Below are 27,252 nucleotides of genomic sequence, written 5' to 3' on the forward strand. Positions count from 1 at the left end.
ACTTCTGTACTTCTGTACGCCGGTTTCCATTACGGACTAAATCCTTGCAGCCCTCGTCTCAACTTAGTTCATCGACCTGGGAGGTGCACCTCAGAAAAAGCCACTGCATCATGTTTACTTTAAAGCTGTTTAACTGGGCAAAATGCAAAAAAGGGTCATCAAAAGGCTGTCAGCTCGGCTGAGTCAAGTTCACAGCCCTGCTGCATGTCCTCACTCCATGTCTTTAGACACTGTCCTTCCCACAAGGAACACGGCTGTCAAACACCATAAAAACCTGCGCTCGATTCAAAGGGCGCTGCGTGTTGCAAGTGTTTACTGAACTGAGAGACACGCAAGTGGAAGTCTTTTTCTTTTGCGGCTACTGTCGGCAATCTACAAGTTCAAACACAACACCCCAGATAGAGAAGTATGTCCCATTGTGTTACAGGGTGGAGGTATAAAAACCCATGCGCTTCAGTGCTCCTGTGTAGGCCCAGCCTGGCCTGCTGTACATTCCACCTTTAATAACATTGTTTCATTACATGTTACACACTCTCTGCTTCCCAATGCAAGCCTAGCTCATTACTCACAATGTCTCTTCTGAATAACCAAGCGAGGAATACAGCATCAACCATGCAGTAGAGTACACGTAGCTTCCTTGCTTGGTCTTTTCCAGTTCAAGATGACATTTGAACTGGAACGGAGTAAGCATTCGAAATTGCTTTTATAAAACTGACAGTTACAAATAATTTCTTTACAGATATATTGTTAAACAAACGGAATAAACAACTTTACTTGGTTTTTTTTGTTGGTTGGTATGTTTTACTTCAAATTTTCCATTTCACTAAGACCTTTCAATAAGGTAAACCTAGGAATAGCCAAACTAATTCATAGAACCACTGAATACCAGAAATAACTGAAAACAGCAGATATTGATATTAAAATAATACCACACGCTGGGGCAATATAATTTAAGCCATGTTCATATAAAAATGTGCGTGTATGCACTTGGAGGAATTATCATGGCAGAGAGAGATATGACATTGTGTTGTTATTAATAAACTGGTTGAAGTGGCATAATCCTGACCTACTTCATTCCATTATTAGACCTACACAGCAGGCAGCTGTTATATGGAAATTATGCTACCTTTCTTTTCTTAGTTTTAAGTTTGAGTTCAGAGAAGGTTATTTCTTTGTCCCCCAGCTGAATGATACGAGGACTCAGGAAAGTGCCTACAGTAGTGAAAACAGCATATCTATCTGGAGAATGTAACTGTATATTTCAATTCCACTGTTTTGATGGCCAGAGAAATATTTTCTTACCTGAATCATTTTCAGGTTGGCATATAACCTTCTTTAGAAACAAACTGTGCAACACTGAGAAAGCAAAATTATGGAAACTTAAAAACAATGATGTAGCTTTGCCTGATATTTGCAAAAAAACAAAAAACTGACAGCAACGGCAACAATCTTTTACCAGATTTTGACAGAGTAGATCGAGTTATTTAGCTCTTCCTTTACATGACATTTCTGCATTTTGTATTACCCAGGGCAGCTTCTACATATTGTATCCAATGAGCTGGACATTAAACTGAAGCAATTCAGGTCAAGTTCCTCAATCAAGGGACTAATCCAGTTTAACAGTCCCATTAACACATTGCACTCCACACGCAGAACTGACAAGAAAACGCACAAACAGTTGCGCAGCATAAAGCATAAAGCCAGATCAAAGATATCTTTTCAAGGGCATGACTGGCAGACAAAGTGCAATATTGTCTTTAATTTTTCGTCTCTTTTATAGTTTTAGCAGATTGATTGGCCCTGCCTTATTCGGAGAAACAACTGCAATGGAGAAATGCCTTCAGTGCTTCATATGTTGGCACTGTTCACTGCCCGTTCCCTGTTTTGTATTATTTGTTGACAGCGCTGCCAATGTTTTGCAGGTTTAGATTGCTAATCGTGTATGTTAATGTGTTATGAAATGAACTTTAAGTGACTTGGCCCCAGATTAAATGAAACCACAATATATGCGATGGGTGAAAAACAGGTTTTGTTTTTGTTTTTTTAAGATTTTTATACAACAGGGTGATGTCACTATGACATTAAGACAAAAGTTGTCCAAGAAACTAAACACACTTGCTTGACTCAAAGTTAAGTACAAAGAACACTGATCTGACTGAATCCAGGCTCATCTGTAAGACGAGGATAGCCACTAGCAGAAAGTTCAAAAGACATTTGGCACAATGTTCGGACTGGGACAAACCTCTTACATTTACCTGGCTGTAGACAGTATGCAGACCAGTAGGTTTGACTGTCTCACGGGGCTTCAGGAAAAACAGACTTTTTTTGTCCCTCATCTAGACAATATTATCTCAGGCTGTTCCTACTGGTAACCAAGCAATATCGTTTCTGATTTCAGGTTTCCATACAAACCTTTTCCAGAGATACACTTTTTGATTAAAATTAAAGCTCCGGGACGTCAATCATTGTGTAATGGCAAAGTAATTAGCTTTCAAATTTTCATTCGCAACGACTGTATGGGAAAATTAAAAATGTGTTAAAATTAAAAAAACTGCAAACAACTCACATTGCTGCCAAAGGCAGATTAATCATCCAAATCTTCTGTGGGCCATCAAGTCAGAGCAGGTCTTCCTCGTGAGTAGTGTGATTTTAATGCAATCCTGCTTGTCCTGTGGCTTATATTTATTAACCTCATTCGTGCTGAAAGTCGACATGGTCCAGTTCGATATTTCCCCTCCGCTACAATAAAGCCCATTATGAGATATGAGACAAGGCACTTTTAAATGAGTGTGTACATCAATACGAAGGTACAAGGGAAATGCAATCCAGTAAAGGGCCTCATTAACTTGCTTGGGAGCAGCTATGGCCATTCTATCTAGATTTTAATAACATCTATAAAAGCTAATCCCATTTTTAAGAGCCGTAGATTCACTGAGTAGGACATACACTCCTCTCTCTCTCTCGATCTCCTTTTCCAAGCAGTAAAACAGGTCTTGCTTGGTGAACATTTTATGAAACATAATGATGTCTTCCTTGCTTGCTAAAACATAATGATTACTGAGGACTGGTATTAACAATGGCTATAGGCTTTCACATGGTCTGCAACTACCTAAGGGTTCCATTGGTCATAAATGATTTTCAAGGAAGCCTTGATATGATACATGGCACCACCAGGATTTTGAATGAAACGGACACATGATCCTCTGACATGCTATTACATGAGAAAACACGACATGCTAACACAAGCCTTCCAGGGATCCCAAAGCAAAACAAGGCAAATCTGTGAGTCCTTGACCTAATTTATGACACCATATGAAAAAAAAAAATGAAAAAAAGAAAAACAATTTTATAGAACCACTGCAATGTGGTCCCAAGCCAGTACCGCAGTTTACTGTGGGGTGGTCAATGGTTTGGTTTCCAAGGCCTCTAAAGGATTCCAACCCTGAGTAGAAATGGCCAATACATTGGACAGAACTCACACCAAACTGTAAAATTGCATTAAAAGTAACAAGTCATTTGGCAACAGTGAGAGTTGGTGGGGGAAGGGTTGGGGGAAATGCAAACCAAGCACATATGGTGGCGATGGCTATTTGTGTCTTCAAATTTTGGGAAATAATGGTAAGAACTGAAGCTCCTTGGGAAAAATCCAACGTTTCCAACACTGTATGTGTTTACTGGGCTTACAGCTATGACAGTCTAAGGCCTAAACAACCAATCCAAAGACATGGCATTGTTAATTTGATCATCTGACACTAGAGGAGTGGGATGAGAACAAGAATCACCATCAAAACTGCCATTTTCACAACGAGGGAAACAGTCCAAAAGAGAACACACAAATTCTAATTAAATGAATTAATTATACATAAAGTCCGCATCTGTTCATGGAACACACTCAGATAATTTAGTAATATCCATTTGACATGTTCACAGAGTCGGCACTCTGCAAAGGAAAAAGACACTGAAATCACCCTTAGGCTTATCTGTCACTATGTCCCAACTCAACCAAACGCAGGGAACCATCATATCATGTCAGCAGAGCACAAACATGTTTCAACTTCCCAATTTACATAAAAATACTAACACAGCAGTACAGTGGTGTCTATTTCTCACCCTTAGAGATGTCCCCACAGAAATACGCATGAGCAAGGCTTCCATCTCCTGACACAGTTCTTTATACTGTCCAAACATCTCCATCTAGCCCTGGCATCAGGATTCAGAAACAGACTTTTCTCCATATTCCTGAGATCCATACAACTGTTTCTGTCCATTTACACATGCACACACACACACACACACAAATATCATATCTTGTGTTTTTGTCTGGCACGTCTCTGAAAGTCTTACTTGGCTACAGCTGTGCTTTTCAGACGTTTCTCTCTAGACACTTTCCACTTTCTCCTGAACTTCAAAACAGAACAAGGCGGCACTTTGTTTGCTCAGGAGTGGAACCTCCTGCCATCTGTAAGCAATATTCTCACAAATGTAACAAAACAAAGTTCTGTTTAATCAACAACATCACTGCCCATGTGCCTGGGTTTAGCTTCCCTTTAGCCAGCGTTAAAAAGGAAGACAGACCAAACAAAGAGAAGAAATATGAAACCCATACCTGCAGTTGCTGTATCCAAGTGAATTACTTTCAGTTACATGCAAACAAAAAAAATGTTTGCACCATTCTTTGATGTGCAATGATTAGCCAGCACATTTGGTAACTGAGAAAATGAATACAAATAAAAATACAATAATTCAGGCCCAGTTCTAACATCTGACCCTATAGCCTGCTAGACTTAGGACATGTTCTTTTTATCCCCACTGTCCACAAAACTGACTGCTGCACAGGTAGGGTGTTAACCTGTCCCTTCTCTTTCTCCTTTCATAGCACAAACATGTTGTTGAGGCCATGTCCCACTGTGTCAGATTCAAAGGCACATTTAAAGCACTGTAGCCAGGGCTGTGGCTGCATCCTGCCTGATACTGTACTCCATGCAGAGCTTCAAACCTCTTCCTGCCTCCCGCTGTGCTGACCCACCAAACAAACAGGAGTGTGTATGAACAAAAAGCATCAAAGCAAGACCCCGGCCGGAATATGAAGCCTCAAGAGATCTCAAGAGGACCTAAGGAAAATACACTGGACAAAAAAGAATGAGGCACACAATCAGTGATAAACACTTGGAGAAGGGCGACAGTCTGCGGTATTATTTGCTGTGTGGCTATTATCCAGTTGCTTTATGAACATACACTCAGTGACCACTTTATTAGGTAGACCTGTACACGAACATGTCATCAGCCAATAATGTGGCAGCAACTGAATGCAGCTGTTTTTCAGACCAAATGTCAGAATAGGGAAGAAATGCGATCTAAGAGATATTGACTTTGGAATGGTTGTTGGTGCCACTCAGGGTGGTTTAAGCATCTCAGAAATTGCTGATCTCCAGGGATTTTCATGTACAACAGTCTGGTTTGCAGAGAATGGTGCAAAAAACGAGAAACAGCATCTCTGAACACAAAACGAAACCTCTATGTGGATAGGCTAGCAGCAGAATACAACAGAAGTCTAAAAAAGTCTTATAAAGATCTAATAAAGTGCTCACTGAAAGTATAAGGAATGTAGTCTGATAGGTTTCATTTAGCATAAAAGCAGTAGCAGTGCTACGGGAAGACCACAGCAGCCTCTGACACCATTCCATCGGAATGATTTTCATCTGCGCATTTTATCGTATGCATAGAGGTGGAGAAAATTAGCTGGCTGGCACTGTCAGTGCTGAAATTCCCTCCCTGTTGAACAGAGCCTGTTATCAGACAACCCTTTACTTTACTTTTCCATGGCAGAGGGGGAAGGAAACATAATGACTGGATAAAGCACATGTCAAAAAAAAAACTATGTCACTAACACTGTTCTTGAAAAGAAAAATAGGTTTAAAAATCTGGTTTATTTTCACCATCCCCTAACATGAAACGTTAAAATAAACTGAAAATGTAACAGAAGAAAGCAAATATAAACTTGCTGGGTAGATAAACAGCATACCAATGCAATGAGATTAATGTATCCTTGCAACAATTTGACAAAAGTTCTGGTCTGTAGTATAATTCCCATACTTCTGACCTTCCCACAAGGGCTACGCCCCGAAACATACAGTGGGAAGAAAAAAATTAAATGTCACATGGTTTCTGGTTTGTATTACCCAGCATGCAACAATCTTCTTTTGACTTCTTGTGACAAAATTAAATATCAGTCAAACAGAAGATCTAAATCTGTCATAGTCTGTAAACATAGACTACTCAGTGCAATTAAAAAAAGTACTGTCCAGCATTACTGGGGGGTGTCATTGTCACCTGCAGAAAACCTGCAGTATATCCCACCAACCTGTTTCCACACTTACTTACAGACTGTACATTTTTTTTTCATTATTTTTTTTTATGTTACTGTTACCACATTATAACCTTATGCATGTCTGCACATGTGTGTGTCTCCAGGTGTACTGTCTGGGGTTATGGCAATAACTGATTCCATAGCAGGGAGTTATGTTAATAACTGATTCCATAGCAGGGAGACCCTGCCTGTGAAATGCAAGGGATTTCCTTATCTTTTTTTATTAAGGCAGCAGAAAACTATCCCACAATGTATGAAAAAAAATAAAAATCATTGACTAAGCTCTATAAGTAGAAGCAGAGGGCTTTTATAGACGATCTTGAATAGAGGACAGAATACTACTCTGTAGAACCAAGTTCATGCATTCATAAAAGTGTGTGTAATTCCCAGAAGAAGCAGGCATGAGTTTCCTCCGAATGCCATTAGCAAACGTGTTAAGCATGCAAAACTTGCCAGTTATTTAGGCTAATGTATTAACCGTCATAATTTCCAAGTTACAGCATTAACATACTTTGAATTTGAATAATTAATATATAAATCCACTATACTATTTGAGACATAGCCTAGCTAGCTTTCCCTGTGGCTAAAGGCACATCATTAAAAAAAAAAAACATAATCAATTTCAATAGTAAATAAACATGAATACAACAAAAAGAAAAAAAAAACATGGGTGACTGACAAACTAACGAAGCAGCGTATGAAGTTTGAATTTTCTGAATTTCTATCCCTCATCATTGCCTACCACCGCACCAAAAATTGCAGTGCATTCTATTTCAGGCGGAATAATTCCAACAATAACTACAGACAATGTCATTTAAAATGAACAGAATTCCAGTTATTTTCCCAAAGGATTTGGTGATTAGCGACAGTGCATGTGTAGTTTATGCACTGCATGTTGCGATCTGTTGACTGACTGTGTCCTTTACTAATGAACAGCAGGAAAAATAACCTTTCCTCATCCCCACAGCGTTTTAAAGGGCCCTAATTATGTTCGACACACAACAAACAGGATTTCCAAGTACCAACACGTCTTACCACCCCTTAGCTGAACAGACGAGTGAAAGACAACACTTGGGCTGCTATCAACGTAATCTTACCATTTTCAGCATTAGCTACCATACCGAGGGAAAATGACATGCTTTAAAACTTTCAAATTGCAGGTTTTTCGTACTACGATCATTTGTAATTACAGTTTGTCAGCTACCTCGCTTCAGATTCCTGTAATAATCAGTTGTCCATTGTGGGGAAAACACTTCAGCTACAGTACCCTGAGCCTGGCTGTCACCAGCTTCAAAAATAAAACTGAAATTAATAAATAAAAGGCAAAAAGAATAGCGTGCTCAAAAGCATTCCCAACTGTGGAATTTGGAAGTTCACTAATTTCCTCTATCCTTCCACTGCACTTCTGAGACCCATACTGCGGCATTAACAAAATATGATCCCATACGAGGGCTTTAGGGTCTGTTGGGTCTGTTGAGACTTGTGAACACCACTGCTTTGGTAAATTGTAACAAAATTCAACATGACAACAAAGACCTCACTCAACCCTCAGGAGATGACCATGTATCCCTGTACTATGGCACACAGCCTAAGAGGGCTGGGGGCAATGGCCATTTAAACTCCTAAACATAATGGCGGTGTCGTTCTGTGACATTACATTTATATAGGCTCTACGTGGCAACAAGCGTTTCCTTTATTTGGACAATTTTATATCAATGTTGATGTACGCGATATGTTTTTGCCATTAAAGCAATTCCCTTACAAACACTAAATAGAAATGCAGTACGGAAAGTCATGCTTTTATTGGAAAACAGCAGTTAGTTATTCATTTTTTAGTAAGTTAACACTTTCTCACAGTGTGCTGCTGGCAATATAACACTGATTATCATATTTTTCTCCTTGAGGTAAAACTGTTATGAGTGGTTACACAAGTACTCTGATTACTCCCATGTAGTCTCTGAATGGTAGCCCACATTATCTGCTCGGTCTTGTATTACATCTTACTGTCAGTCAAAAATCTTAAATCTCCTTAGAATAATCTCACAGGCCCTCTGGTATAGTACTGGGTGGATGCGGGTGGCAGCGATCAAGGTACTTAACCAAAATTACTTTAGTATATATCCAACTGTACAAATTGATACCATGTAAAGTCTGCCAAATGCCTGTGATATAATGTACTGTAAAAACAAAAAACCTTCAGTACAGTTTCAGAGCCACCCATAACTTGTGATTCAAAAGCCCAGAATTGAAATGCCTCATCCATGATCTTAACTTTAAAACTAGTAGTAGTAGGTTTTTTGAGAACACAGCTATGTAGCAATTGGTAAGCTTAGTTGCAGTAATAGAAGAATGCAAAAAAGCTAGCCAGGTAATGTGTAACCACAATTTTGGTTACTACTATCCTGATTTGCTTGAGGTAGCTGGCTGAAGCATTCAACTGAAAACCTAACTGGGAGTATGCATTACCGGCAGCAAGCAGTGGCAGAGCCAGGAAAATGGTGAGATCTAAGTTGACCACAGAGTCAAAGTGTCATGTTTTTTTAATAGGCTCATTTAATAAATGCATCCATGTGTTACTCCGTCCTACCATAGGCTATAAACAGTTTTTTTAAACCAACTAAGAACTTCATTATTTGGGCAGAATACAAAATAAGTATTTTTAAAATCCCGGACGCTCGACATTTTGGGCCCTTGTCTTAGCCAAGTGTCCATTTTGATACCAAGAGATTCCATTTTGACCACCTTAAAAAAAACTGCACTTATGAAGACACATATATCCCTATTGACTATGAGCAGTTATGGCATTTACCTGGAGTTTCACTTTTATGGAGGACTCCGAACAGAGGTGAGGTACGAGCGCCACACCAGCGCTGAAGTCTAAACGGCTCCATAAAACTTTAATACCGCGAGATAAAAGGATTCTGTGAACTGTGGAGGTTCGTTGGGGCTGAGAACACTTGAACACTCAGCGAAACCAAGTCCTTTGACCTTGCCTCACCCCCTCCTTATCTTGGGGCAGCATGGCTGAGAGGGTCACTGCCATTTTAGAAAATGTTTGATAGCAGGGTTCACCGGTGCAGCTAAAAATAAAATCTCAGAGTCACGGATCTGGGATATGTTCTTAACTCAGTGGTTTTTGGCCCCACTGATAGACGCGCACATCTCTACCACTGTGGGCCTGGCGGCTGACACTATAGTCCCATTCACAGCGGTGGTCTTTGAAGGGTCCTTCACTCCTTTGTCTGGAGAACAATGCTGTCGGACAGATGGTTTGGCGTTCCGGGGGGTGCAGAGTGGGACCCCCGACTCTTTTCCAGCCAGATGGTGGCAGCAGCGTTCCCTCAGCCTGGAAGGTGGAATGTGGGAGTACCTCTCTGACAGAGTGGAGCAGAGATTAGAGACCAAACTTTCTGCTGAACTTCTTCGGATTACACATCTGTGGCACATACGACTGGAGGACTCCAAGCCAGAGCAATCATCAGGTACACATACCATGGTGACTAAAATTAAATTACAATTCAGGAAAGCTCAAAGCAGGAGGCTATTTCTGTTATTCATACGTCACTACAAGATGCCATAGTTACTGGAGAAAAGCCAATTTATGGTCATTATATTTCAAAGGAGGATAGGGTGTTTGCATCAGATCATACCCAAGTGAAAAGTGCGTCATTGTGGCTTTTCACCGCCTAGTCACTGTAATTAACAATTTGACAGGATGTCTCTTCAATCAAAACACTGTCACCAGGCAGCAGAGTAGCATAATAATATGCTACTCTAGAGAACTAAGCTGGCTACTCCAGAGCTACGTGTTCCATTCCCAGGCGAGACACTACCATTCGGTACCCTTCAGCGAATTGCTTCATCAAATATTCAGCTCTAGACATACATTTTATGTGAAAAGAAGGTAAGCTCTGTCAGTTCCTCTGGAAAAGAGCACTTGTAAAATGTCTAAAAAGTCAAATGTACAGTCAAATCTGACCGCATACGCAGTCGTCCCAACCCTGCAAACTCTCCCCTCCTTCCTGCAGCATGCCAGCCATCACAACATTAACCCAGGCAGGCAGGGGGGAGGGGAAGACATATACATTTTTGCCTGTGGGTAGGCCCCATTTCCCCCCCCCTCCCCACTATCCCTGGCTGTGATGTGGTGGGACCGGAGCTGCCACTAACACAACGTGACCTCTTAAGAAGCCTTCGGTGGTCCTGCAAACGTCCCCCTGTGGGAGTCCCTGGTGCCGCCGGTCCACTCCACTGCCTTTTCGCATGGCTGGCCTTTCACCCCAGTGTGGCTTCGCTGCCAGGCCCCTCGGGACCAATGAACTGGCTGGTAATCGTCGCCATGGCACCCCACACCCCTTCCAGACCCGTCCAGTTACACACACGGAAAGCAGCCAATCCAAGCCTCCCTCTTCCACTTAACCCCCTTTTTTCCTTCCAATGACTTCATGCTTTCCACAGGAAAAAAAGAAACAAACCTACCGCAGGAGACATCTCGAGCTTCGTATTACAAGCTAATTAATTCAATCTGGGCAAGCCAGTCCCCCCAGCTATACAGTGGAGGGGAATTGAAAGTTCTGTTCATGTAGGCCAGCACATACACTCACTTATTTATGTCACACTGAGTTGTGAAGGAGTGCACAGGAGTTGACGTTCTCCTGGTGAGTGGGGATCCTGCAGGTGTTTAATGCGAGCCAGCGACGCAGGCCGCTACGCACTTCCTGTCGCAGACGCCCTTTCATGCGCGGCTTCTTCATGTTCGGCTTCTGCCATTGTTTGGGGAGGAATGCAGGAAGTCTTGACACACCCTCTTTTTTGAAAAATAACACAGCTGAAATATTCCCTGCAGCATCTTCCGTTCCACGAGACTGCAGAAGATGCTGTTAACAGGCTGAATATAACAGGCGGTTCCAACATTTTGAATATACGCATTTCCTTTATGATTGAATTTGGGAAAATGATTTTCAGAAGAGAAACAAATTTAAATATTCGATGGACCAGCTATGAAAATTTAAAGTATGTCACCAAACCTGCCCATCCCCCATCGTATAACAAAGATATTATTCATGATAACAACAGTATTAGTCACATAGAAATATGGCGGAAACATTATTGTACGATGAACGAACAGTTAAAAGCGGCTACAAAAAGTGGATTAGCCTGAAAAGATTAGCTTTCAAACTCAAACAATCACTCCTTTGGTAATTCAAAGCAACAATGACATCACCAGTATTTGGAATGGGTGGACAGATAGGTAAAGGGAATATAAAAGTTCTGATTCATAGGTGGCCAAAAATGTCTGATAATTTTATTTATTTTTATTGTGTGTAATTTAGGCTGGCAATTTATGTTGAACATTGCAACCCAAATACACACTAGCCTACATACCTGCACTCATTCCGAGCCCCACAGAGACAGCTATCAGAACAGAATAATAACAAACAATGTCTTTAGCCATCCTGCTCGTCAGTCACCACTCGGCTAGGTTATCTAAACGTTTGGACGCTGCAGATGCCTAGAAGACGCTAACTCAAGGGGAAAAACAAGGTAATCCCCCGCCCCACCACCCCCGCCGACTTGATCTGACCAGATGTCTGAGACAGTCGCAGCCAGACTGATCCCAGATTTAATTACCGGCCGAACCTGGGCGACGGTGAAGCAGTGGCAAGGGGTGTCCATTATGCCGACAATGTGATTATGGAGCATCGTTTGAATCCGCCAATCACTCCTCATAACCTCCAGGCCATTAGCCATATCCCTCCTGGGCTGGCTGCAGAGTTTGAGAAAGGGGGGGGCTGTTCTTTCCAGAATTAAACCCTTCTTGTCCAGGCCCCTATTCATCTCAGCCCACAAAGGCCTTTCTGCACGGTGGCATTATCATAACAAAACAGCAGTTTTCTCTGTGCTCTAAACCTTTCCAGGCAGGCTGAACACTAATAGAGACAGGGCAAGAAGCAGTGTGCGCACATAAACAAGCTTCAGACGGGGGACCGAACGCTCCTTCATTCGGCCAGAGAGGAAATTGAGCTCCTCGCCACTGAATAAACAACATGCCCGCGTGCAAAAAAAGTGTTTATTTTCATACTTAAAAACATTCTGCAGCTCCCAGTTCTAACCAGCGATCAGGGCGATTGATAAACTGTGACTTTGTAAGACAGCGATATGGAAAATGGTTGTCTGTGGGCCAAACGCTGAGGAGAGGACTTCCATGAACAATAACAGAAATTAAAAAAACGGCAAAACATGGAGAAATCTTCAAAGATTCTCCGTGGATCTACGAAATTCCCGTTTTCATTTGTGCCCTCACAAGTGTTTATTGCCTCTTGATCCCAAGGGTACTGTTTGTAGCTGCCAGAGGATTTAACCGGGACAAGCCAATTACAAGCTCATTTAAAAAGCCCAACTGCAATATTGTTTCTGGGGGGCTGCAATGTTTACTGGATTTTTTATGAGGCAAAGCCTGACAGCTGGGAGCAGCCAATTACACCTCAATATCAGATTCAGCAAAACTGACCATCTCCTCTTTGAATCCTGTGCCCAGGGATGGAAACTCAGCAATTTTAACCGTCTTTTTTCTCTGTGTGGCTTTCCCAGTGTGTATCTGGTCTCCCACACGCAACCACGGAGCTGGTTTTAAAATGCAACCTACCAAATAAAACTATAATTTCCCTCAATCTTAAACTGTATTTTCATATTGAAAAATATGGCTGAGCTCAGACATGGAAGATACTGAAGTTTTTGTGGCCAGGTAAATTCTCAACTGTGCTTCCCAATAGGATGGGTCTCTAGAAAGAAATACAGCAGAGATTCCCATATTCTCTTAAAATAAATCATCAGACGTACACATAACAACTGCATTACATCAGCCTCAGCCACTGAATCATATTCTACTAAAAGCAAGGAAGCAGTTTAAATCCACTTAAAAACAAGGAAACCTGGTTTAACCACATCTTACAAAGAGGTGTATGTGGGCAGTACTCAACCACAATTCACTGAGTAAATGATACCCATGCAACAGCTTCCATTAAAAACCCTGCCTTCATATCGGGATTAACTGCTTCAGATGGAAAGAAATCTGTAGTTTTTTACTAGTGCTAGTAACTCAAAGGGCCTGGTGGACTGTCCAGTGATCGGGAACCTGATCCTGTTCACTTTCACCGTGGGAAGAGAACAGAGAAACCCTATCTGCACACTGTAACAGGACCCCGCCACCACCAACATGGAGACATTCGGTCCCTGGGTGACCTGCTGGGGGGTCTGGCTCTTTTCAGACAGACGCAGGAACAGTTTTCCTTTTTAAAATGCCACCTGGGCAGCAGTCCTGAGCTCAAGCCATAGACATGATCTGGAGGGTCTGCGGAAGTAGTTTCATCACTGCTGTAGGCTAGGTTTGTAAATCGATGGATTGTCAGCGTTTTTTTTGTTCTCGCTTATCTTTGGATTCGAAAGTTCGATAAATTATGCCATGGCTTTGGGAAAACTGTGGTACGGTGTCAAGTTATGAAGTTATCAATAAGTTATCAAGTTATCAATTGATAACTTGTGATTCATGACTGCATATCTGGCACATTAAGTGTCCTTATTTAGAAAGCAAAACAATGGTGGAACGTGTACTGCAAATAAAATTACAAGCTTAAATGTTACTGCCAATGGCAATTGACAGCTTGAGAACTTTACGTGAGCACAGAGCACTGTTATAGTAGCCTACTAGCACTCTTGGTACAGCTGGGACTGCTGTACCTCCACTGCTGTATGTGATTATGTTCACCACACTGTGGCTTGTTTAATAACTCCTATTTGCATATTCTCTTTTTGAAATTGAGTCAGCTTGCAATACTTATTTTAATTTTACCGGTTTATTCTACCTGTATCCACCTGCCCTCTGCTCCAATTGAAGTCACGGAAGTTCTCTGCAACATGTGATGGTGATTTTTTTGCTTTATTAGGCTCTGCATTCAATTGTTTATTTATTTATTTTTCATTGCTGACATAAGGTGTGATTTGAATTAAAATTGCATTTCTAATGTTCGATAAAGAGGAAAACTCCCTTATTCAACATATAGGCCTATTTGTTTAACTTATCACATCCTATATAGGAACAGGACTGGACAGAGAGTATGGTCCATGTCTTTCTTTCTTCTTATGTTCTGAATCACTCCAAAGTGTCCAAAGTGTGATCTGTAGATATACAGATCTGAGAAAGCCTTAAAGAGCTGGACATACATGTGCTCCCAGAAAACCAGGGGCCACCTACACTGAACGGGAACATCGGAATGCCGTCCCAAAATTTATGCCGGTGGAGGTGAACAAAGTCCCTCTCCACATTAGGAGAAGAATTTATCACGCTCCGTCAGCCATCTGTTTCATCTCATGACCCCCTTGTTCTGCCCGTCCAGGTTTAGTCCCGGCGTGCACTGGAACACGCTGCCGATGAGCAGCGATGGGCCCGGGGTGAAAAGGTTAATCTGGCAGGGAAACCCGAGAGGGGTCAGGGATGGGTCCCCCTCTGGAAGCTTCGCGCTGTGGCGCGGGGCTAAAAGCCGGGCAGTCTGGGGGCCGGCGTTTTCGCACGGGGCCCGCTGGCGCGGAGAGAGACACAGGCCCCAAACACAACCTGTGACTGGGATTATCCCACCGGGAGGCCAGACTGATGGGAACTGGGCCGCCTCTGTAATCAGCATATCTTGTGACAGGCACTGATGGAAGGGCTTAGTGGAAACAGGCTTAATGATGATCATTTGCAGGGCTGATGAACACACCCGAGCTCGGTGTGGAGATGACCTTTTTCTGTCGTGTTAGCTTTTACCTTCTCTGGAAATCAAAAAGAACAAGCGCTTGGCCCGCATATACGGAACCTGAAAAACTGCTTATTAGGAAAATCACAACCATCCCATCAAGGCAGTAAAAAACACACTTTCATTGGACTGTATGAAGATCTCATGTAAGCCAAGCTGTAATAATGAATGAAGAACTTGTAAAAATAATGGAAATATGGCTTTTATGAGACCCAAATTATGGGTTGTATTAAGACCTTAAGCGAGACTTCCCCATTGGGCTTAAAAGCAGAGCAGACTGCAGAATGCTCTCGAGTCAGGCCCGCCTCTTCAAACAAACCCAAGCCCCTCATTTCTGCTTTAAGCCCCGTCCAGGAAGTAACCGGGATTCAGCTAATGTGGAACGCGCTGTATTGCCAAGGCTAGAATCAAATCAGATTCTTACCCACAAACACACGCATGCAAATACAGATCTTGGAGTGATCCAAGCCGTTCCCATAAATGAGTCACACATGGGGGGGAAAACCCTTAACATTTGCATTTCCGAGACGGACGCAGGACCGTGCGAACGGCCCAACCGCCCGGCCCTGCCCATGGGTGTGAGGCGTCGCCTCTACGCTTCTCCCATTGGCTCTGGGGCAACAGCAATCAGCAAAAAATCCAATTACCCAGACAGCAGGATGTGCCAGCGCGCGGCCCTCTCCACCCCAAACCCTGGGTGACCCCCATGGCCTCTGAGAGCTCCACATAACTGTCACGCTCCTTTCAGGGCTTTTGTTCCTGCCTCTCCATTGCATTTCTCACTCTGGGAACCAGAGCTGGGGAGGGAATACGGGGGAGGAGGTGGGGGGGGAGATAGACGGGGAGTGAGTGAGAGATAGCGAGGGAGTGAGTGAGTGAGTCACACAGAGAAAGAGGGGAGGGTGTGGGGAGGGGGGGAGTAGAGTTAGGCAAAGAAAAGGGGAGCTATTGATGGAAAGAAGGGGTGCGTGTGTGTGTGTGTGTGTGTGTGTGTGTGTGTGTGTAGAGGCAGCTCAGAACAGGCAGATGGGGGCACTACACAAAGACAGCCACAGTTTAACCAAGCTGGCATTGATCGGTCTCAATCATCAGCCTCGTACACTAGCCGACAGACGGAGCACAGAGGCACTCCATAAATTCACACACTTCTGCCTCAACCGAGCCCTGCCATTTATACTCAGATTTTATACTCCACCACTTTAGTATTCCTGTAGCCTTCATGCTAACATAAAATCATGCTCTCTTCCTCATACAAGACAAGGCCAGTCATAGCACCTAACACAAGCTGAAAACAGTGTGAATGTGCAGGTATGGAGCAGCAATGCAAGCCAAATACAGGCAGCAACTAATGCCCCACCTTAAAAGATGAACCTTTGATTTAAAGAGCCTAGCGGGATGAACACGTCCTTTACAAAAAACAAAAAACACGCAGGCAAGCACACATACACTTTCAGGACTGTTATATTTTATCAAGCAATAAACATACCAGCCATTTTCACATGATTTGACTGGCTTTTTCACACATTAGGAAGTGTCTATAGGATGCACAATTTACTCTGTTGAAGGTAGATGTCAAATGTATGGAAAAGTAGTCCACTGCAACACAAGAACTTGCCTGTGTTCAGTCTCATGGCATTTTAAATCTACAATACTACAAATGAATATTTCCTCAATTAATATTTAATAATGAAAAAGGGAAGCAGTGAAAATAACAGAACTGGGAAGAGGACACTGGACTTCACACACAAGCTCCATGTAATTTATAAAACAAAAAGCTAAACTCCAGCTTCGAAAATAAATACACTGTTGCCTATTCAGAATGCAACTCTGCCAATCAAGACACATCAGGCTAACCCCAAGCCACAATAATGGGATGTGGGCAGCCTATGACACCAAAACCCGTTATTGACAGGGGGTGGAACATATGGCCATAGGCTGTGGGACAGCTGGCCAAATACAGCAGGCCCATATCACCAATAGTATACAACTACCCTGTACTGTCTATGCTACATAATCAATACATTTCACCCATATTTAATATGTTATCATTTCACACCGTCCACACAGTATGTGATGCAATTAATATTATAAACCTCTGGGACTGAAATGGGATCCAAAGTCTTCATTCTGATACTTATCACTTCACAGTTTTTAATTTGTGAAAACTGTGGATATTTGTGCTCGATGTTTTCAGGGCAGAGGTGGGGAGAGGGGTACTGGCATCGCCAGAAACCAGAATAACCCCAGAATACCTGTAGCTAGCTAGCAGTATTCAAATTTTCAGCACAGTGTAGGCTGTGTGCCAGTGGCGGCCAGTGTATCAGTGAGAGACTATTCTGTCCGTTTGTACCCAATTGACTTTTCTGATGTGATTGTCTTGTTGACTAGCAATGCCATTTGTTGTACAGGGAACATGCAATTACAAAACAGTGAGGACCAAAGACAATATCTAGAGTCTACCTACTGAACAAAAGAAAATGGCAACTCCCAGCTAATAAAGGCTATTGGGTAACTCTGGGAGAAACTAGCTCCTATTCAATCTTGACCGGTCAGATCTTTCTGGTGTTTGACCCCCATTATGTAGCCCATGACTTGGCAGTTAGACAGACAATGAAAACATAACTTAATAAACTTTTATCAATCATTTAGCGTGAACTGTTCCTTTAACAATTCAGTCAACCCATATATTAGTCTTGTAGTATTACTTTAAAACAGAAAATATAAGATCCCACACTGTAAACTGTCATGGATACATTGAACTGCAAAGAACAACATATGAGAAATTGAGCAAAAATGCAAACGGTAGTTTTGAGATACTTATAGACTTTAATTAGCAATTAAAATACTGCAATGAATTAAGTCCATTTGGCATTATTGTTCATGCCATGTAATGTCAGAATGTCAAGCGAGAGTAAAATCCACATTTATTGGATCATATTTTATTACGAGAATAAACTTTAATAGACTGGATAAACTTTACCACTCAAAATTGGGTCACTTGGAACTTTTTCAATATTCCCAAGGATTGATGAAAGCATGTCATAGCCTATGCCCCACCATAGCAATGACAAATGGCATCACTTTTTTGTTACATCCCCCTTTTTCTGTATTGTCTTCCCCATTTGTAACTCCTAACACTGCCTCTGGGCTCAGCACGGTCTCATCCACACTGGGCTGAGCAGAACAGCAGCTGAAACATGCACTCTTTCCACAAACTCATCTGAAAGTCATCATTCAGGACTCTGTAATACATAAGATCGCTCCAGCTGAGGAATGGTGTCGTTCTCTCTGCCCACCTTAAGCCAGCCGTTCCCCAGGCAAGATAAGGCCAGCTGCACCCTGCTACAGGTGGTAATAGATGATGACATAGCTATGGCGTGACCACCTGACGATAGGTCCAGCCTTGAGGTGAGCCCCTTGTTGGTAGTCATTCATTTCTCACAGGAAACAAATCTGAATAAGTTCCTGTGTACCGGGTTCAATGACTTGACTTAGGGTGACTTCCCCATGATGACTTCCCCATAATGAATTAAAATGTAAGCACCTTCATGAGAGGACAAGTTACTGTCCACATGCCACAGACTTCCCATTGGAGGGACCCCGCTGTAACCTTGCGTGAGCAAATTCTCATCAAATGTGAGTGCAAAGAAAAAAGGTTTGTGGCGATTACAATACCGCCATCTGTGTAACCGAGCGACTTGGGGGGGAGTCTCAGCAAAAAGCAAACACGTCTTTCTGAAAGATAAAGTAGAGCCTGGTCACCCTGCCAGTCAGCCAGCCCGCCAGCCCGCCAGATCAGTGTTGCTCTGGTTACCAATGGTGACGCTAAGCAAAGGTATTTCACACTATGTCCTTAACAGGCTCGCTTTGCACAACAGAGCAAACATTCGCTTGTGCATGGAGGCCAGTGGCATACCCCAGGCACACTCCACCCCACGCTCACACACTGCCCAAGAAAAACACAGCCCTTTCCGCACCTGTGTGTCACTTCTGCTGTTTTCTGACGTTTTCCACAGGGCTGGGTAACTAGTACATGAAATGACCACGGCCAGAAACTACTGCCCGAAGAAAAACACAAACATTTGAGACATTTTGATAACATGAGGATCAATGAATTTGCCAGATGCTAAATAACTCATCTATCAGCGGTCAAAGAGGGCTGGCCAAGGCTCGGAACATTAATGCTATGTGCTAGAATATGAGCGTGTGAATGACGCGAAAAAAACTTCAGCAGAAACTTTCTGGAAGTTCAAAGGTTCCGAGTTTCTCTTTGCAGTTATCATATGATCTCTGGTGCACCAACACACTGCTACTAGCTTGTTCTGGCAGAACAGCATTTAAATACTGAGCTCACATTTTGCCCATGTATTGAGACACAACACTATTTAAGCCACCAAATACAACTTAAATAAATAAAATCACCTGCCTTCAATGACACTGAATTCTGAAACCAACAAAATGTGGGTGAGGAACATATATGAAACACTACTTCACACATAAAAGCACAAACAATAATAACAGATACCATTTTGTATGCCACATATATCTGCAGAATTGCTAACTCCATTTAGAGCCGTAGTATTCGTTTTCATTTGCCATTTCATCAGTCACAACCGGGTAGCAAGGCCTTAAACAGGGTCATTGGTTTCTGACTTTGTTCAATGCATTCCATTGACGAGTCAAAAATCTCTTTGACAACCATTGAAGCAATGGACAGCAGCACATTGAGAATTAATTTTCTTAATCTGGTATAAAAGCAATTAAGAAGAGCAGTTCATTATAGGCTAAATCTAATTATATGACAAGGCACAAGATGGGATTTTTTTTGTTCATTTTCTGAAAATAATCATCATTGCTGTGGTATAAAACACTTGAAAGTGTGACATACTGTTAGTTACATAAGCAGCAATAGTCTATTCAAAAGACAGGAAAGTTGAGAGCAAAGTCTTACATCAATTAATATTTAATTTAAGCCATTTATGTGTGTCCACAAAATGACATGTAAATTTGAGTTTGCAGACAGGAGACGTGTCTATATACCAGTTCTGTCTGCCCTCGGGAAAGAAGAGCAGTGAGCATACAACTTTCAAAGTTTCTTCTGCGGACCCTGAGGAAGCTGATCTTATCTTTTCAATGAGGCGCCTCTTCTCAATATGTTATTTAAAAGTGGCACCATGCAAGATTGTAATCAGTAAGCTAATGACGTTAGAAAAGGGTCACTGACATATTTCAAAACATGTCATTCATTAGCAAACTATGTATATTCATTCATAAGGTGTCTGTACCCATGACCTTACACTGCAGAAACTTTGGACCAGCGCTTCATTTCCTTTCCCTTCGTCACAATGAGGACTCAATCTATGACAAGCTCTCACCACCTGACACCATTCCTTCAGACCCATCGCCCAGAATTCCTGGGAGCTCAGCCCAATGTGACACTCTGTCAATCCTAGACTCTTGTGTCTTGAGCAGGCATCTTGCTGATAAAAAACCAATCCCAGCATTTGCGTTTTTAGCTCGTCAATTTCCTTCCCTTCCAGGGCCACTGGGCCGATTCTCTGCATGTACATGATGGTCTAAGAAATAACTGCCAATTAATCTATTTTCATATTCTGTGATCTACAATAACAATGTTTTCAGTACAATTTTTCTCAATTAACCATGATGACTCAGTTCCATTGGAGATGCAGAGCATTGTTTGTTATGGAGATGAGGAGATTTATCTGAGACTTGTTTAACAGCTGTGATGTAAGGATAGAAAGATCACACATGGTATCTTTACTCTATTGGAACGCCACTGCAACACTTTTTGACACAGGTCTGAATGTGCATTGTGGGTCCAAATGTAAACGGTGACGTTTCAGGTGTAGTATACACATTAAATTATTAACAAAATGTTTTGGTACAAAACAAAGGGGTTTATAATTCCCACAATAAAGTGGTGTAAGATTTTATGGGTAGCAAAGAGTGGTTTGAACTGCAGATGGTTGTCAATCAGTGAGCGATCAGTCTGCAAAGGTAGTCTACTTAACACAGTTTTGCTTGTAGGCTACAAAAAGGGACATTCATCTCAACTTACCATTCAGTCCATTTGGGATGCTTCGGTGGTGGGGTGCAGTCAGGTCATCCATAGACCTCCTGGTGGTGCCTATCTTGGCTTCTCCTGGTTTATGTGTGTGGTTGTGGTGGTGATCCGGGCTGCCAGCGCTTCCCGTACTAGAGGTACTGCTACCATCGCCAACATCTCGGATGGTGCCTGAGCCGCCGTTCAAATTGGTCAGGCTGGACTGGCTGTCTATGGAGCTCCTGGACCCAGCCCCATTCCTCTCCTCGTCTAGCATAAGTATTATCTCCTTTAGCTCCACGTTCTCTCGTACAACCGTTTCTTGGTTGGCCTCAAGCTCCTTCAGTTTCTGCTGATACATGCCTACCTCTTTCCACATCACGCTGGCAGTGTACCTGCCGAACCGCTGCCACTCCCGGGACAGCTTTTTGCCCTTTTGCCGGTCATCGTCTAGGAAACAGCACAGCTCCCTTAGTTCATGGTTATCGTCCTGCAGTTTTTGGTTGATCTCCTTCAGACTCCTAATTTCGTGAAGGTGGACCTGTAGCCTGCGGTTGACGTCTTTCATCATGTTGCCGTGTTCCACCATTAAGTTCATTTTTTCATTATCCGCCTTTCTCAGTCTTTTTAGCAAATCGTCCTTGCTTAGTTTCAACAGCTCCTCATCTGGAATCTTGCTCAAATCATCCCTCGGACCGTCCAATGTATTTTTAGCCATATTCCCCGTCTGATATTCCGCTATGTTTTACAGTATGGTTTGAAATAATTATCTGCCTAATCCATGTGTAACGATGACATTATATTCATATGTAAATACATAATACAGAAAATGGCTCAGATGAAACATGAAGCAAAGCTAAAATAAAATTCAACATGAAACGCGATCAAAGCGTGAGAGCTCAAGCAGGTGACCCAAATAGATAGCCGTGCACGCGCAAAACCGAATTTATACTAAAGGGCAAAAAGCCGACAGTTTTCGTTTCAGTGCTTCTGTGAGTTTCCCTTTCCCGCTGTTAAAGTGATAGGATCTTATATGGAAAACGGTACCTGGTTGATAATGCCAAATCCAATAAGTTTTCCCCCGAACACTGAACCGGCAGAACGATGAGAAAATAATCACGGACAGCACTAATAGTCGTCTTTCGCTGTTCCCCGTCAGAGCATACCAGTGATGTCAGCGCGTTTGTAAATGCCACAGCTAGATAAATTAAAACGACTGAAAACCACACTGAAAACTCCAAACTAAAACAGTCACTTCGCCGATTTCTTCAATTTAAGTGAACTGACTTCTTTGTCACTTACGTGGAAAAATTCCTGTGCTAGAATAACGTGTTGCTCCGAAACAGCAGCCTGATGCTAATGAATCAATAAGAGCGAATACACACGCTCATCCCGCCAGGACTTTTTGTAGGCAAATTGTTGTCCGCAATCCTTTACCAGGTTGAAATTCCCTGTGCCCTTCTCGTCGTTCACGTTCAGACACTTGGTTCAAGTTACTCAAGAGGATTTTGTTGAGGCGACCAATCAAGAAGTAGAAAAATAGTCTAAGCAGGTAGATAGAAGGTACAGTCAATCCTTCTGGATGCAAGGCTCTGCCTTCTTAAAGAGGCAGTAGGCTATTAATTTCCAACGCGCAAAAAATATTTTAATATAGGCTACTTTTGAAACGTGAATTATTTGTAAAAGCATATTAAAAAAACGGTTGCATTACGGCTTTTTTAGATGTTGTTTGGCAAACTCTAATCTGGTCTTCCTGTTTTTGAAGCTCACCAATGGTTTACATCTTGTGGTGAACCCTCTGTATTCACTCTGGTGAAGTCTTCTCTTGATTGTTGACTTTGACACACATACACCTACCTCCTGGAGAGTGTTCTTGATCTGGCCAACTGTTGTGAAGGGGTTTTTCTTCACCAGGGATTTGCCCACACCTAATGTTTTTGCTATCTCTCTGATGGGTTTGTTTTGATTTTTCAGCCTAATGATGGCTTGCTTCACTGATAGTGACAGCTCTTTGGATCTCATATTGAGAGTTGACAGCAACAGATTCCAAATGCAAATAGCACACTTGAAATGAACTCTAGACCTTTTATCTGCTCCTTGTAAATGAGATAATGAGGGAATAACACACACCTGGCCATGAAACAGCTGAGCAGCCAATTGTCCCATTACTTTTGGTCCCTTAAAAAGTGGGAGGCACATATATAAACTGTTGTAATTCCTACACTGTTCACCTGATTTGGATGTAAATACCCTCAAATTAAAGCTGAAAGTCATTTCAAATCCATTGTGGTGGTGTATAGAGCCAAAAAGATGAGAATTGTGTCGATGTCCCAATATTTATGGACCTGACTGTAATTTTGGATAGCACTGATGAAGTGAAAAAGGGAACATAACCTACATTTCAAATAGGCTAACCCCCACAGTCTGTAGAAAAAGTAACACATCATAGTAATTGTAATCAATTAGGCTAAATGGCATGGCCTTGGGTCAACTTCATTATCATTAGCCTACCAGGCTTTGACCATATTACTGTTACAGAAGTTTTAGGCTACAAGTTTTATAGTCCGACTAGAAAAAAGATGGTAGAGCTAATTGAATTGTCATTATTTCCCAGAGAATATACATGCTTGCATGCGTCTCTATGCTCAGTGACCTGATTTTAAACAATGGTGGAACGGCTTCCACTGGTTTCAGAATCATAATATATATTTTAAAAGGCAAATCACAAGTAAAACACATTGTATCTGTACATTTATGTAATTTCATCTCTGTCACCCAAACGTTTTATTCGGGTGTAACCTTTTTATAGTTTCCTGATAGTTCAACAAGTAGCTTTCCATATTGTGTGTATAGATCACCACCTAGTGGACAAACTATGCCCACCTTCCTTTTGAAAACTCAGTTACAGGCATACAGTATGCTGTTTTTGGTATTTCTACTTACGCACGTCTAAAAATTGAACAGTTTATGAGGGTAAATGCAGACTGCTAAAACATGGTGAAGGTAGAATCATGGCTTGTGCATGTTTGGCTGCCTGCCACTATAACTGGGGCACTGGGTCTTCATTGATGATGTGACTGCTAACGGCAGCGGGATGAATTCTGAAATGCACCTATCTTTTCAGCTCAGAGCCAACCAATGCAGAACTCGTTGGACAGTGCTTCACCTTGCAGCAAGACAATGAGCCCAAACTTAGTGCTAAAGCAACTAATGAGTTTTTCAAAACCAGAAAGTGCAATGTTCTTGAAGCCAATTGAACATGTGCTTCCCTTGATGAAGACAACACTGAAGGAAAAAATCCACAGAAACAAACAGGAACTGAAAATGGCTGCAATAGGCTACAGACCTTGTGAGTATCATGGGTCTAATGGGTTGCAGATTTCAGGCAGTCACTGAATGCATAGGATTGCAACCATATATATATAATGTGATGTAATATGATGACTTTATTTCAGATTATGTTTTGTCAAATTTATTTTTCTCCCCTAAAGTGGAGGCCTATGTATAAAAATGGCTATAATTCTTACACTGATTGCTGGATATGAATGTAAATACCATTAATCTAAAGCTGACAGACTGCACTTTAACCTTATACTCATTGTTTAATTTCTATTTGCCTATATACATTTAGGCAATAATCACATATATAATAATCATATAAGGACAAGATAGCATCATTAATCAGTTTTGAAATTGGATGGTGCAGTGGGTAGCACTGCCGCCTCACAGCAAGGAGGTCCTGGGTTGGAATCCCCGTCGGCCGGGGCCTCTCTGTGCAGAGTTTGCATGTTCTCCCTGTGTCTGCGTGGGTTTCCTCCGGGTACTCCGGTTTCCTCCCACAGTCCAAAGACATGCACGTTAGGCTGATTGGAGAGTCTAAATTGCCCGTAGGTATGAGTGTGTGAGTGAATGGTGTGTGTGCCCTGCGATAGACTGGCGACCTGTCCTGGGTGTATTCCTGCCTTTCGCCCAATGTATGCTGGGATAGGCTCCAGCCCCCCTGCGACCCTGATCAGGATAAGCGGGTTCAGATAATGGATGGATGGATGGATTATTGAAATATTTACTTTGAACAGCTTGGGAACATCATCCATTGAAAGAACATAAATCTCTTATCTCAGTTTTTTAGTCACTAAATTGCTTGCATTATCTTCCCAGCTGAAGAAGCAACTCCTCCCCAATATTGATCAGGCTATTTGTAACAGAATAGTCTGTCCATGTGCAATGTTCATATTTCTTGACTTATTTCTGATATATCTGCACAGTACACATGAATAAAATGTTTTTATATGATTTGATACATCATGTGAAATGTACTTTTGCTGTCAGTTATGATATAATGCTAAAAGTGTTTAACTACAAATATGCACAGTTCTACATCTGCGCCTACAGACCATATAATTGTCTTTTAATGTAAAAACCATTATAAACTGTAATAAAACTAGTTACAGCGAGTGCCATAATTGATTGGACAGTGACACATTTTTTGTTATTTTGGTTCTGTATTCTAGCACTTTGAGTTTGAAAGGATACAATGACAATGAAGTTGAAGTGCAGACTGTCATCTGTAATTTGAGGATATGTTCATCCATTGCATTACATTAATGGCATTTGGCAGATTGGATGAACCATTTAGAAATGATAGAACCTTTTGTACATAGTCCCCCCCAGTACAGGCCTGGTTACTTTACTGGCCAGGCCTCTACTGCAGCCATCTTCAGTTCCTGCTTATTTCAGGCACCTTTTGCCTTCAATCTCCTGTTCAGCATGTAAAATGCATGTTCAATTGGATTCAGATCTGATGATTTACTTGGCCAGTCAAGGATTTTCCACTTTTTGGCCGTCAAAAACACCTTTCTCGGGTCATTGTTTTGTTACATGATGAAGTGCTGTCCAATAAGTTTGGAGGAATTTTGTTTTATTTGAGCAGATAAAATATTTCTGTAGACTTCAGAATTCATTGTCCTACTTCTGTCTATAGTCACATCATCAATGAAGACAAGTGAGCCCGTTCCACTGGCAGTCATACAGGCCAAAGCTATAACACCCCCTCCATCTTGTTTCATAGATGAGGTGGTATGATTTGGATCATGGATACCTTTTTTTTCTCCACACTATCCTCTTCACGTCACTCTGGTATCTTTGTCTCATCTGTCCACAAGAATTTGTTCTAGAAATCATGGGGCTCGGTGGTTTGTATCTTGTACTGTACCTTTGTAGTCCTACTGGTGTAGTCTTCTACATATGGTAGACTTTGACACATCTACACCTGCATCCATGAGTGTTTTTGATCTGTCTAGCCATTGTCAGGGGGGTTTTCTTCACCATTCCTCTCCAAGGAATTGCTACCTTAACACGGTGGAGGGGTTTGTGTGTCCCATTGATCCTGGGAGCTATGTTGTCAGGGGCATTAGCCCGTGGTAGGGTCTCCCAAGGCAAATTGGTCCCGGGGCAGGAGCCAGACTAAGTGCGATTCAAAGACTCCATGATACGCCATACAGCGACCCAGTTACCTTGCCAGGAAAAGGGAAACCGGGGCCCCCTCCTGGAGCCAGACACGGGGGGGAGCTTGTTGGCGAGCGTCTGGTGGCCGGGCCTTTTCCCATGGGGCCTGGCCCTGCAGGCATCGGAGTCGGGCCTGGCCCTGCAGGCATCGGAGTCGGGTGCTTTGCCCAACAGGCGGGGGGCAAAAATGGGGATCTGGGCGTGCTAATCCCCGGGGGCGCAGACTGGTTCTGGGGATGTGGATTGTCACCTCTCTGGCGGGGAAGGAACAGAAGCTGGTGTGGGAGGTGGGGATACTCACAAGCCACCGGCTGAGCGCCACTGTGTTGGAATTTCACCCGGGGAACGAGAGGGTCGCCTCTTTGTGACTATGTGTCGCTGGGGGAAAAGCTCTGACTTTGTGCTTAAGCACCAAGCGGCAGTTCAGAGTATCCAGCCTTCTTGGAGTCACTGGGTGGCATCCTGGAAAGGGTGCCGCCCAGAGACTCCATAGTTCTGCTGGGTGACTTCAACGCTCATGTGGG

General features: G+C 42.4%; 1 protein-coding gene across 8 annotated transcripts in view; it reads right to left on the reverse strand.

Moving 5' to 3' along the window:
- Positions 1-22,710, reverse strand: part of LOC133127995 (coiled-coil domain-containing protein 85C-A-like) — a 48,179-nt gene extending 25,469 nt beyond the window's left edge. For all 8 annotated transcript variants that reach the window (XM_061241234.1, XM_061241224.1, XM_061241216.1 and 5 more), the window contains exon 1: positions 21,239-22,710. In XM_061241234.1, the coding sequence (XP_061097218.1) occupies positions 21,239-21,941 (703 nt within the window). In that variant the 5' untranslated portion in view covers positions 21,942-22,710. The remainder of the gene's footprint in view (positions 1-21,238) is intronic.
- Between the last annotated feature and the right edge of the window lie 4,542 nt (positions 22,711-27,252).

Source organism: Conger conger, chromosome 1 (genome assembly GCF_963514075.1).
Source record: "Conger conger chromosome 1, fConCon1.1, whole genome shotgun sequence".
NCBI lineage: Eukaryota > Metazoa > Chordata > Actinopteri > Anguilliformes > Congridae > Conger > Conger conger.